Raw genomic sequence first — 13,523 nt, 5'->3', positions numbered from 1 at the left:
TCAGCTCTTGAAACTCCTTGGAAATACAAACTTGGCATTTCATATCATACTTGCATACTATACTTTATGAACCATGACCTTATATCTATCTGAAATGAAGTCAATGACTTTAATGGAGACCTGAGTATGCTGGCAAGTAATATTTTACAAGATGGGAACTGACAGCAATTAAATGAAGTATTTTTGTTGAAGTTATAAAAAATCTCAGATTCTCCTGATGATTTGTTTCATTAATGTCTACATGTAACTCAGTATCACTCCTTTGTCCTTTGCATATAGGGTAAATGTATTACATGACACAAAGAACGGCAGTGTGTTAACAAACCATGTCAACACTATCACTGCAGAGTGCAGATATGGTTAGATGTGTACAGTATACGATTAGAGTGGTAATTAGTTGGTGCTGTAAACTGCATTACTATCTCAAGAAGTCTTTTGATAATATGCGTTCCCTATCCTATGGCACTTTTATTAAATTCAATCATTATGGACAAACTCTATGAAGGTTATCATCCTATATAAAGAATATCATTATGAGTGCATCATCAAATCACTCAGAATCATGTGTCATTGTCTAATAGTTTCAGAAAACTGAAAAGTTTATTGTTTGCTCTTCAATAAATGTAGTCAGTTGTACAACAGTAGAAAGTACCACAAAGAACTTTCTCTTTTGTTCCCCAAGACTAAGTTGTGAGCCAAAGTCTTGGTTGAGGTGTTTGTAGAAGGTGTGGGAATTAATGTTAAGAATCGATATGATGAACACAATATAGTTTCCATGTTTCACTAATTCTGTCTGTACTCCTGACAACATTCTTGAAACATGCCTTATCTGCATATAAGAGAACAATGCAATATTCATGGTGATAGCAAGATATATTACATACACGACATGTTGATGACAGGTTTTTAAAACATTTTGCCAATAAGACATGACACCCATATGGCAGGTGTGGAAACAGTTGGGTAAACAAGAGCAATGTCCATGTACAGAAAAACAATTCTTGTTACTATGAAGGGCTTGCTTACTCATAGGATGTTTAAGGACAGCAGGTTTACAGTGGTAAAAAAATCATAACATGGTTCAGCTGAGTATGTGACATTTACTGAATGTTACATTGTAACACTCTCAAGATAGCACTGCAAATATATTAAGAAAATAAAATACAAAGGTTAGATTACTAATGGAGAGTTGAGGTAAAAACTGACCACATGAGGGGAAGGGGTATGTGTCACTGGTTAGTCAAACTTTCAATACTAAAGTCAACTATGTGGGACCTACTTACACGTTGCTTTGTAAAGGCAACCTCAAAGTTACCTTTGCTCTCTGGAAACAAACCAGAGTCAAGGAAAGAGCCCTATATTAAGACAGAGTATAAGAAATCTTGTTACAAGTTTGTAAGTGGTACATTATTCAAAAGCTATACATTTGTACATAGTGAGAGTGGACGAGGCCTGATAAAAAGTGTCTCGTGCTTCCATCCTGTGTAAATACATGTTATGCCACTACCAGTGTTGTTGTTGGTGATTTATTTATAATTGATTCTTGAATATCAAGCACAATGCTATGTTTTTGATTGAAAGGAGCATACCAGAATTGTGGTAAACTGAGAGACAATAAAGCTTTCCTTTTCATGTTTTTTTTTTTTGTCTTCAATAAAGAATCAGTGTAATACAATGTACATGACCAGGGAAGTGGAAAGAGCCCACCTCCCTGGTATGACATTTAAAAAATTTAATTTACAAAAAGAAACTTCAGCATTGTTACACATGGTTTTCTTGCGAGTGATCAGGGTTTAAAAAGCAGACTGCACCAAGAGCTTTTGTCTTGCATTAGCATATTTGCCAACACCAATTGTGAGTTTTGGACGTGTAATACGGAATACTATAAACATGTGCATTATTTTATTGCTTTGCTTGCGACAGCATTGAGATTGAAGACAAAACAACTGTAACATTTGTTCCTTTCATGAATGGCTTTTATGTCATCTCTGATGACTGCTCTGATTGCCATTATTCTCAAATGATTTTAAAATGTTAAAGCGACACTCATTTCCCAATCATTGCAGCAGAGTTCAGCTGATTTCCATTGTAAGATCTTAAAGAAAAGAGTATAGATGCATCTCTGAAAGAATGCTGGTACAAGGAGGTGGAACGGCACAACCTGCCAGAGATCATTGTTACTCACACTCAGGCCACCTGTCAACAGCCCTTCACTTGCTTTTTTGTTCTGTTCTTTTCCTGCTTCTAAGGGATGTGTCCTTAGTTTTTCCATGGGACTTAACCGTGCATTTTCCTCTGGTATCACTCTGGGGTGGTTAGATGCCTCAGGACTTTCAGGGGGGTTGCGAAGCTTGTCAAGGGGATCCAGTTCAGCGTGCTTTTTAGAGATGTCTTTAGGGGGGAAAATGCGAGCCTTATCAGAGCCCGACTTATGTGTACTTGACTTGTCCGAGACAGATTTATCTGAGACAGACTTGTCTACAGTATCAGCAAAGGAGAGGTCAGACATAATGTCATCTTCTGCCGTGGATTGCTTTCGTCTACTGCGGTGCTTCCTGGCAGGATTCTTGCTGGATTCGCGTCGAGAAGATTTTTTACTCTTCCCCCCATCATCCTTCTTTCATAGTTTTGGTTGGAATAATCACATTACCCAGGCATTAATGGAATGCATGCAAAGAAGGACAGGAAGAAGGAATAGATTGGAATGAAAGAGCCAAGGCAAACTAAAACAGTACAAATGGAGTGAGATATAGTCAATATAGCACTGGTATGAATTCATTCACAAAAGCTGACAAGCAAAAATGTAGTCAAAGTTGCTGAATAAATAATATGATGCCAGCTAAGGGAATATGCAGTAAAGTGCATGGTCGTGACCTCTACCTAAACACTTACAGCCCTCCTCTACACAGCGATAGCATGCAGCAGGGGGATGTAGGGCATGGCCTATTTTAGTTCTTTTGGCGTATACAAGGTGTACGTAGAGCACAAGACACAGAAAGTATGCAGTTAAACACAAGCCTGCTCAGCACTACGCGGCTGTATGTACATAAAACAAGATTGTCATTGATATTCTAATATGCAAGTAAGTATTGCATGTATGTGTCTGTGACAAAGTTGCATGTACCAAGTTTGCAAATTAAGCGCATGTTTACAAACAGTATAGTGGTTCCACACATTTGTCTCTTGACAATACGCTAACATGCTGCCCTACAAAGGTAAAGAAAGAAACTTTGTATCTTACTTACTAATTGTATAATATATATATAATAAATATCTTGCTCCATGAAACACAAAACCAAGTTTTAATGTCAATCCCCCCCCCAAAAAAAAAATACCCAGGCAGTGTACTGCACATTACAAAATGGCAATATGGATCCTAATCAAATGATTGGTTAAGAGCAATCACATGACTAGTCTTTCATTTTGCCTAACATGCCCAGTGGGCTATGTTTTTACCAATGACCGGTACTGATGGCCATTCAGAGATATCATTCCTCAAATATGTAACTTCGTTAAGTCAGTTTGGCTTGCTGCAATCATGCTCACTGACTTCACAATTGCATACTTTAGCAGTGTGCACTCAATTAGTTACAAGTGCACACTCCTACACATTCCATCGCTTATTTACTCTAAACAATCATTGTGTTTTGTGTGTTTGGAACATTTCTTTGAACATCTTGGCTTTTGAATAAGTTCGACATGTAGCTGACAGGTAGTTTCCACTGAGTTAAATAGAAACAGTTCATAGACTCAAAATATAAAACAAATAAAGCACAGGTTAAGTTTGTGATGTTAGTGGAGATGCAGCACACTCTTGGGTATTAACAATGTCATGAAACATGCACTTGGTTGTGTCTAGTGCATATTTCACCATTGTAGATACTTTTGAGTGCACTGCATCTCCACTAATGCACTCCCACCTGTGCATTATTTGTATACTAGCACCATCATGAAAGTACATTTTAATACAATGCAGTGTATTCAGTCAGAGTAGTCAAACAAAAACAAGAACAAAGCAGGAACACCACTGCCAATCTCACAATGAAGTGTTGGTGCACCTGCCTAATGAAGACAAACTTTATGAAGGAAAGTCTTCCCTTTCAACACAAAAAAGCAAATAAACCTGTGAACAAACTATAAACACCTTACAAACTCTATTGGAAATTAAACACATACTGGTACACACACACACACACACACATGCATGGATACAATGAGCATTCATGCACGCAGCCTGGTATTCTACAAAAAACAAAAACAAAACAAAAACAACCAAAACCCTTCATAATTAGAACCAGTGTGAAACTGATGCAACTGTGCATGTACCACACTATACATGACTGTACATCAGAGTAGCCACAAAAGTTAACCATGCTAATCCTGATAGGTATGGAGCTGACAGGACATTTTGGTCGAACAATGTTAATTTCTCTGCAGGATTTTTTCATTGTGTGATTTTGTAGGATTTATTTTTTGGGAATTCTTTACATTTGAATTTGAAAGTTGTTAGAGTGAAAGGAGAAACATGTTTTCTTGGGTATTTAATATTTTGTTTTTAAAACCAATGTTTCTTCTGTCTGATGTCTTTATTTTTTTTTTTTTTGCCTGTGAGACACATGGAAGTGTACACAAGAGATAGTATGCAGTAGCATTGATCCTTTATGATAAGCACAAATAGCTTGATGAGCATGCCAGGTTTCAAGTTACTCTGATAATCTCTTCAAATCAATCACCATGAGGTTGTTGAACCCCTTGGGTGTTCACACAAACAAGAGCAAGCGAGTATGGTTCACTGGATTCTTTACAAAGCTCCGTATCTACAAGGTAGCATTCCTAGGGGTAGATTTTAATCACATATTTCACTTGGCTATAGACACCCTGTTTGGCTGAGTGATACATCAGTTTTCAAGCTGAGAATCTCTTCTTTCAGAACCTCATCTAATCCAAAAGAAAAATCATACCTGGTAAGGTTTTTTGTGGCCCTAGTGATGCAAGGTCACATATACACTAAATGCATGTACTTGGACCACTGCTAAAACATATTGAATTGTCATAACATTAATTCATCAAACAAACAATTTAAGGTATATTCATAATTTAGATATAGATAGAACAGCAACAATAAAGAATAGCTGGGGAGATGAAAGGAGCACTTTTGTGATTACAAACTATGTGGTAACATCTCGTAATTGAAAGATGCTGAAGTGTAAAATACATTCATATCTGGAAGGATTTCTAGACTGTTAGTGAAATTTGAGTTCAAACTGGCAGCCTAACCAAGTGTTATTATATCCCTCCTATATAGTTAGAGAGCTAATTTGATGAAGTTCAGTTTCCATGATGCATTATGAATAAAACACATGAAACACAAAGGACAGCCATGAAAAAATAATCTTTCATGACACAAAATTCACTACAATGCAAATGATAACAGAATGGATATCAAACCTAAAATAATGTAAATTCACAATACTTTAGGAGAAAACTTTTTTTTATTGTGTCCCTCATTTGTTAAATCACCTGAGTGCTGATATAATTTATGAAGATGATTACGACGGTCACAGTAAGACACCAATGTAAATTAGGACAGTAGATGTAGCAAAGTATTTCATGTTTATAGCTGAGAAGGAAACTAATGCAGAATTATAATCAAGTTGATATCAACAGTAATAACAATATTTAGGGTCATATTAGGAATGGCCAAATTTATTTGTCATTCCAGTATGATAAGTTACAATGTGCAAGTCTTACATGAAAAAAATAAAGGAGAATTTAAAAAAAAAAATCCCCAAAGGTAACAGGAATGAAAGTGAGGAATGCATTCTGATGGTCTTAAAGAAAGAGAGAGTGTTGGTAATGATGCACTCATAGGAAAAAAAAAATAAGACAGATATACTGTGGAGGAAGAAACTCTGGTGACTTGGCATTCATTTGATCATACCTTGTGGTCTGTGGATTGTGACACTTCTTCCTCTTTTTGCTTTTGATGGGTGGGGATGGGAGGTGATTTTGAAGTCTATGGCCAGACATGAAAATGGAGGAAAGGGAAGGGAATCAACAGACAACAATGTCATAGTCAGTCATCAACATTTAACACACTCTTCATAGATAGGATTGCAAAAACACACGTCTTTGAAAAACAATGTGACTGTACAAAGTAACCGAAGTTGTAGTGGTTTGACATATGAACAGTACCTGTTAAACAAAATGGCCTAGATTTACATAGGAAGTTTAAATTCAGTCCAAGGATTGTGCAAAGTTCAATTTTGTAAATGCATGTGACACATTGTGTATGCTAACAGACATTCTAAATGAATGTGCACCGGCTAATATGCACAAGGTGTATATGTACACTGTACATGTATGCCCATTTCATGGTTGTGAAGTGGACTGTATTTCTATGGAAGCAAAAGAGGCATAGACTTTGCAGCAAAAGTTATTTATCTACATGAAGGTGAGTGAGATGGAAAATGCAAAGGGAGTATAAGGGAGCAAACTATTGGTATCTATATATTTGTACAGGTTTGCATGATTTCACACCTATAGCCTGAGGATATAGTTCTCTGTGACAAAACTTTAATATGATTATGTAATATAGCACTGACAAGTTTCATGTTTTATTTTTCTTAATTTTTGTTTTTTTAAGTTTCTGTCTGGCCGTGTACGCTTAAACCTCCAAACTAAAGTGTGCTGTATTTGACTTACAAACTGAGAGATGATAACCATATAATGTAAATTTCAAAAACTGTCTTACCTTCCTTGGCTGCTTTGACCTCCTGCCCGAGTTGTCTTCTTTCTTCTGCAGAGTTGGAATAGGGGGTGAAGCCGTACGCTGAAGGAAAAAAGGAGTGAATCACAGAAATACTGTGAGACGATGCAATTCATTCATTGATAATTTTAGGATACAGTCTATGTGAGTGCTTCAATCATAACAGTCTTCCTTTCACTGTCACATATTTTTTTGCCCCTATTGTCCTACAGGGCTAGGATTTGACTCTGTTTATCTTATTTCTGCATCTATTTCTATACATTTCTGTGTCCTTTTCATGTGTCCCATTGTTTTTTCGACATGCTTCTATAGGATCGCTGGATCTGCTGTGCCTTTTTGTCCGTTGTGTTGTCTTCCTGTCATGTAAGTCTTGTCTTGACAATGTATGATTACTATAAGGTTCCACAATTATTGTATTGTGATGGTACTGTGACGAGATGGTAATTGTGACCCTGCATCACATCACCAACAAAAAGTCACAAGGAATTATCAGATTAAGCTGAAATTGAGCATGTTTTATCAACACAATCTATCCAGGACTAATACCAACTTTCAAAGCAGTAGCATCATCTCTACAAAAGTTATTAGAGTTGAAATTGAAGAGAGTGTACAGGGTTTTTGAGAAATGAAAGGGGCCTCTAAAACAAACCTAAGCATACTATTCCACAAGAACAGTGTTATAAAAAACTGCTAAAAAAACACAATTTCCCATTTGTTTTACAATCCCAAACTTAAGGGCAATGTAGAAGAATTGCTCTTTCAAAAAATACGAAAAATTTGACTAGATTGACTAGCTTGATCCAGTTCACCTTTTTTGAAACCTTGTGTAAAATCAGGCTGTACAAATTTTTGTTGGTTTTGGGATGCATGGTCACAATTAGACAAAGTGCATATCAGACAAATCAAATATAAGACAAACAGGTGATAAGACAATGTGGTATATAGACCAAATAGCAATAGATCAATTGGATGTAAGACGAAATGGGCATAGTCCAAGTGGTATGTAGATGAACTGGCAATGAGGCTAAGTGGCAATTGGACTATATGGTCATTAGAAGAACTGGTTGTAGATAAACCGGATTAGACCATGTGGGTTGAGACTAAATGGGCATTAGACAAAATGGGACTAGACCAAGTGATAGACCCTCAATTTTTCTTCCACATATGCAGAGGTCAAATATTGCCTACATTAACACATTTTCCTCGGTCCCATAAAGATCAACTTACGCAGCATTGACTGAATATACCAAAATCATCTGACCAATGAAATAGAGCATTTATCATGGTACTGCAACTTACCTGAGGTTCTGCAGTGCTGTTCTTTTCTCTCAGTGTGGGGATTGGAGGGGATTCAGCACGCTGTTGCTAAACAGAAATAATATGAGCTGCTTAGAGTGGCATCAAGAACTTTAGCTTACTAGCGATTTCATACACACAATAATAGAGTTCGCACTCCCCCGCCCATTTCCTTATCATCACATATGAAAGAAGTACAACTGTATCTTGAAGAACAAAACAAAAAACAGCACAACACAAAACACAGTCTGGTGACTTCTGGCACCTCTTTCAACCGCAGTATATGAAAGGCAATCAGATAATAGGCTGGAATTACAAGAGTGTACAAATGCATACACAATATTGTAACATTCAAAGTGCCCTAGTGAGGGAACATGACAAAATTTGTTTTCTTTTTCCTGTTTTAATTTGGGAAGGAGGTTTTTGTTTTTGTTTTTGTTTTTAATAATCTCATATCTGAAATGATGAAATACTAAATAAACAGGGCACAGCTGATTTTCACTTTTGGAATTATTACTTATTACAGAAGAAATGATAAAGAGATGATAAAGAGTAAAGCAGTGCATAGCCATTGAAACAGCACACGGGGGCTGGTATGTGCAATCTACTGCTTTGCATTGGTGAATATTTGAATAAAGACACAAAGCTTCTACTCACATTCAGATTACTGACATTATAGTTGAGATCTCTGTGCCTCAGCTTTTCATCTGCCTCTCTCCTCCTCTTCTCATTAACCTCCTTCTTCTTTTGCTCTGCTTCCTTCCTTTTTTCCTCCAACTGACGCTCCAGGTCTTCTTTCTGCTTCCGTTGCTAGGGACATTGATATGGATAGCAGATGAAGAGATTTTATGGAAACAGTCTCATGCATAATCTGCTGATGTCAAATACTTGAGCTTGAGAGTATGATACCAGTATATGAGAGAGATTCAGTAGACATTTGACTTACAATAACTGGGTGAAATGCAGAAACCTGAAGCACAATGACTTCACTGAGGTCAGTACACAATTTGGACAAGTGATAAACTGAAGTGAAATTTAAGTTAATAATACTAAAAAATAATAAATAATAAGAAAGTTTAAGTCAAATAATACTATTCATGATTACCATATGCGAAACTCCGGTCACTTTTACCTTCCTTTGGTCCGAACAAAAGCTTACAGAAACACTATCTTTTTTAAAGGTCCAATCCTTTGAAATAGTTTACCTCTCCTTCTTCAAAATATCCCATTCTTTAATGGTTTTACACATGCTTATACAGATCATCTTATGAGTTTGTGTTCTTCCTGTCACTGATTTGTTTGAAAGCTACTTTTGTAACGTTATCTACTTCTTTTATGATTGTCCGGTTGTGTTTGTGTTTTGTGTCCTTCTTGATGTAATATTTTATATTTCTGGGGTTAACGTGTCATAAGACTCTACAAGTTCTTTTTGTTAATCCCCATTCACATGAAACCAATTTGTCAAAGTTTGTAGTTGTGTATGTCCTTGTATTTTTATGTATTTTATGATGAATGAAATAAACTGAACTGAACTGAAGTGTGTTTCAGGGTGATGAATGCTTTACATCTGACACAACCTACTACAGAAAATAATATAAAAAAAGCATTTTATTTCGCAAGTTTCCTCAAGAACTCAGAGTGAGAGCCCACTCAAAGTGCGCACAGTCATATTGCTTCTTGGCACGTTCAGTGAGGGAATAGATTCCCTCTATGTAGTCTCAGATTCCAGTCAAATTTGTCTTTTTAACCTGGCATCATTGTACCTTTTTATCTCAGTTGGGATAATTGGATATTATAGCTCATTTTGAACTAAAATACTGTTATTATGAGGACTATTATTTATCACAGTTTTTCCATGCCACAGTTGCTTGATGGACAACACGATTCCACCTACCCCACATCATACAGCTATTAAAGTCTGTCGTGGGTACAAGCACTGCACCTCATGAACCTACTGTAAAATGAGGAATGTTCGTGTGCATCTTAATTTCACAAATTTTGCGAAAGCCAAGATTCGCAAAATTAAAATGCATCCAAAAGTGTTTGTCTACATACATGTACACATCACAATGCATGCACTGATAGCGAATACGATGCTGTACGCTGTATACTGTATGGTACGCTGACTTGTATTGTACAACCGCCCTTGCTGTTTTGGCTGTGGCAGCTCCCACTGTTGTAGTGGCGATGTTTGAGCTGAATAGAGAAGTCCGTGCTAAGTACCAGTAATGCGTATGTTATTTCCAGTACAATGTGCACATATGCAAGGTGAGCTCAGGAGAATGAGCAGTTTACCCCTTCCAAGCAATGGAACTGATCCAATTCGTGCAAGCTGGTACCACTGTATGCTGTACTACTACTGTGAATACTTAGTACCCTAGACTGTATGTAAGCACATGTGTATGCTACACACAGCTTGAGCCAAGCCGAGTGTGAGCGCCTCCATTTTTTTTTTTTTTTTTAATACGCATGTATTTTATTGCGCATTCAGTTTTGTTGTGTGTTTCATATGGACCAGTGCAGCAGGAGGCATCGGCAATTCGTAAATATTTCATGCCGTGAAATTGTGTTTTAAAGTACTGTATACGCTATGTATTTCACCTGGGTTTTATTTTCGCGAATTTCGCGAGTCCGAGCTATTCGCGAAATTAACAACACGCGAAAATATTACCTTCCAAAATGAATCCCTTGCCTTGATGATACGAACATTTCAGTACTAGTATACCATGTCACGGCTTACCGAACAGACCATACTGGCTAAGCTTGTTTACGTACATATAGCACGTCCACGTCTAACTACTAACTAGTATACACAGCCCAGTCGCTGTAAGTAGCATTCGCACAGCACAGCGTATTAACAGCGTCTGGGGTGGTCGGGCTAGTCCACGTCTACTTACGAATACTGTAGAGCCAATCCATTATCGCAACCCCTCGTACCACTCGTCAGAAATCTAGCGTGATGGACTTAACCACTTCAAAAATGTTGAATTCTAACTTACTAGTTCGCAGAGTTTGGTAAGTTTTTTTCACGCAGTGTATAACTAGTATCATTCTTATTTGCTAGTAAGTTGAAAATTCACAATTTCTTTACCACTTCATATTTTCTCTGGTCCCCCAATCGTGAATTGAACCACTCACGAAAATGTGTGACAGCGGCAATTCGCGAAAATTTATGTACGTGACAATTATAGCGTATACAGTAAGTGTTTACCTGCTCAGCCTATAACTGGAACGAAAAGGAAAGCAGGTGATGGGAAACCCTCCAAACTAGAACTATCACTGAATGTGATTAATACCCCCAACTCAAACTGAGGGAGTTAGCTCAACCCACAATGATTTAGTATGCTACTTATTGAAAAAAGAGACTCAGAGGTCTCATGCTCAACAACACCAATCACGTTTTGGCCATGTTGTTGATACGGTATGTACCACAGATCATAGAAGTGGCATCAACTACAGCGGGGATGAAAGCGATTTCCCTGCAGCAGCTGCAGCTACGCACCGGCAGAGCCAATGGGGCGAGCAGCGCAAGTACTATCTCTAGCCGCGGAGTGTGTGGTTTCCTCCTCCATGGGCGAACCGATAGATGAGGAACTGGAAAGTTCTACCAATTACCTCATCTTCCATTGCCTGGAGGAGAAATCGATGGAAGAAACGACTGCAAAATACCCAGCTCCAAGCAACTGCCCCTACTTAGTCATTCCCAAGGTGAACTCGGTGATTTGGTACAATGTGTCTCAGTCTACACATCACAGGGACATAAAATTGCAAAGAGTCCAGAAATCTCTTGTCCGCAGGCTAAGTGCATTCCTACAAACTCTACCTCCTGATCTGCATGAGATGCAGCAGTATGCATTGGCATTGCTTTGTAATGCAAATTATGAAATGAACTGTTTGAGCAAGGAACATGAATGCTGCCTACACACATTTGTGCAAACTTACAATGCCTGTGACTGAGTTCCTCTTTGTTGACGACCTTGAATAACGTTTAAGATCTCAAAGAGGAGAATAGGGCTCCTTTTAGTGTGGCTAAAGGACATGCTAAGCAATCAATGCATCAACCATACCACCTATACAAGCACAAGGCTAGTGGTAGTTTCAGTCACAAGCAGTATCGTAGCGCATGTCTGGTTTGTACAGGGAATACAGCTAGGCCTTTTTAAGGCCAACAGAGATCTCAGAGAGGAAACAGATCTTCAGCCCCACACACACAGACTCGCCCTGGTCCAGTACACAACCAGGGGCAGAGCTACTTAGTCCTAGCCAAGCCAAACACGGCGTCACAGAAAAGGTAGCTACACTACCCTAAGAGGTAAGTTGCAGGCCTAGCTGTTCTAGAGATCGACAATCTATTCATAATGCACAGTCAGATTATGACAACAAACATGTAGATGTTCCACTCGACCTGCCCGTTGGGGTTGACTGAAGCATTTTAGCAAACAGTGGAATCTTATTACCACTGACTCTTTCATACTTGAGACAATTAGTGGTTACAAACTTGAATTTCAAATGGCAAAAATTCCACCTCACAGAGGTAGACCACTACAGGGTGGGCACTCCTGAGGAGAACAAAATTGAAATTAGAATTAAAAAGTTGGCCAAGAAAGGCATAATCACAGACTGACAACATGTGGCAGGAGAATTTGTGACTATTATTTTCACATGCCCCTCCCCCCCCCAAAAAAAAATGGGGACATATCCTGATTTTGGATTCATCAGATCTCAATGGCAGTCTGAATGTACAGCATTTCAAAATGGATAATATCCACATAGCTACCACCCTATGCGCCGAGCTACCTTCCAGACAAGGCACAACGAGAAGCAGACGGACTGAATATCTCTGCAGTTGATTGCAAACACATCGCTGATCTCCTAATGCAGATACCTGAACTACAATTTGAGCAGGCAGCACAGACAGCCTTACTCACCACATGGGTCAGAAGAGCATGGGTTTTGGAACAACTGCAAATCGAAAAGAATGCAACTGCACTCCTAGAAAAGCTTCCAGTGAAAGGAGAGGATCTGTTGGGGGAAGATTCCAGGAAATCTTGGACTTATCTCTCACAGCTGCCTCGATGGCCGAATAGACGGTCTACAAACTATCGGCCACATCAGCCTACCACTCATCCAAGACCCACCCTGACACCCGGTATAGGGAGGCTCATAGTCATAACTGCAATGGCCCACCCAGACCCCCTCCAAGGGAGACAGGAAAATCGCCCAGGGGGAAACACAACAACAAAAGATTTTTTCGTGACCATTCCAAGTAGCAACCAAATTGTCCACCCTTCCAGGGCCGCCAACAATTCTGACTGCATTCCGAGACTGTAGCGGGAACCCCATACAGTAGGGGGCAGACTAAACCACTTCAAAATAAAACTGGGATGACATCACTCATAACAAGTTCGTTAAAAATGGCTACACGATCAGAATAAACCCAAAATACCGCAAGGCTCTT

The 13,523-nt window shown here is 38.5% G+C and overlaps 1 protein-coding gene and 1 pseudogene across 1 annotated transcript in view; one reads left to right on the top strand and one right to left on the bottom strand.

The window, feature by feature from the left end:
• The window catches only part of LOC140233835 (uncharacterized), a 163,166-nt gene that overhangs the window by 69,248 nt on the left and 80,395 nt on the right, over window positions 1-13,523 (bottom strand). Inside the window, exons 35-40 of the mRNA XM_072313928.1 lie at window positions 8,723-8,875; window positions 8,069-8,134; window positions 6,755-6,832; window positions 5,942-6,016; window positions 2,219-2,617; window positions 1,284-1,355 (exon numbers count right to left, since the gene is read on the bottom strand). Of these exons, the coding sequence (XP_072170029.1) occupies window positions 1,284-1,355; window positions 2,219-2,617; window positions 5,942-6,016; window positions 6,755-6,832; window positions 8,069-8,134; window positions 8,723-8,875 (843 nt within the window). The remainder of the gene's footprint in view (window positions 1-1,283; window positions 1,356-2,218; window positions 2,618-5,941; window positions 6,017-6,754; window positions 6,833-8,068; window positions 8,135-8,722; window positions 8,876-13,523) is intronic.
• On the top strand, window positions 10,327-12,360 carry LOC140234383 (uncharacterized; annotated as a pseudogene).

This window comes from Diadema setosum, chromosome 10 (genome assembly GCF_964275005.1).
Source record: "Diadema setosum chromosome 10, eeDiaSeto1, whole genome shotgun sequence".
NCBI lineage: Eukaryota > Metazoa > Echinodermata > Echinoidea > Diadematoida > Diadematidae > Diadema > Diadema setosum.
This window is presented reverse-complemented; position numbering and strand designations above follow the sequence as displayed.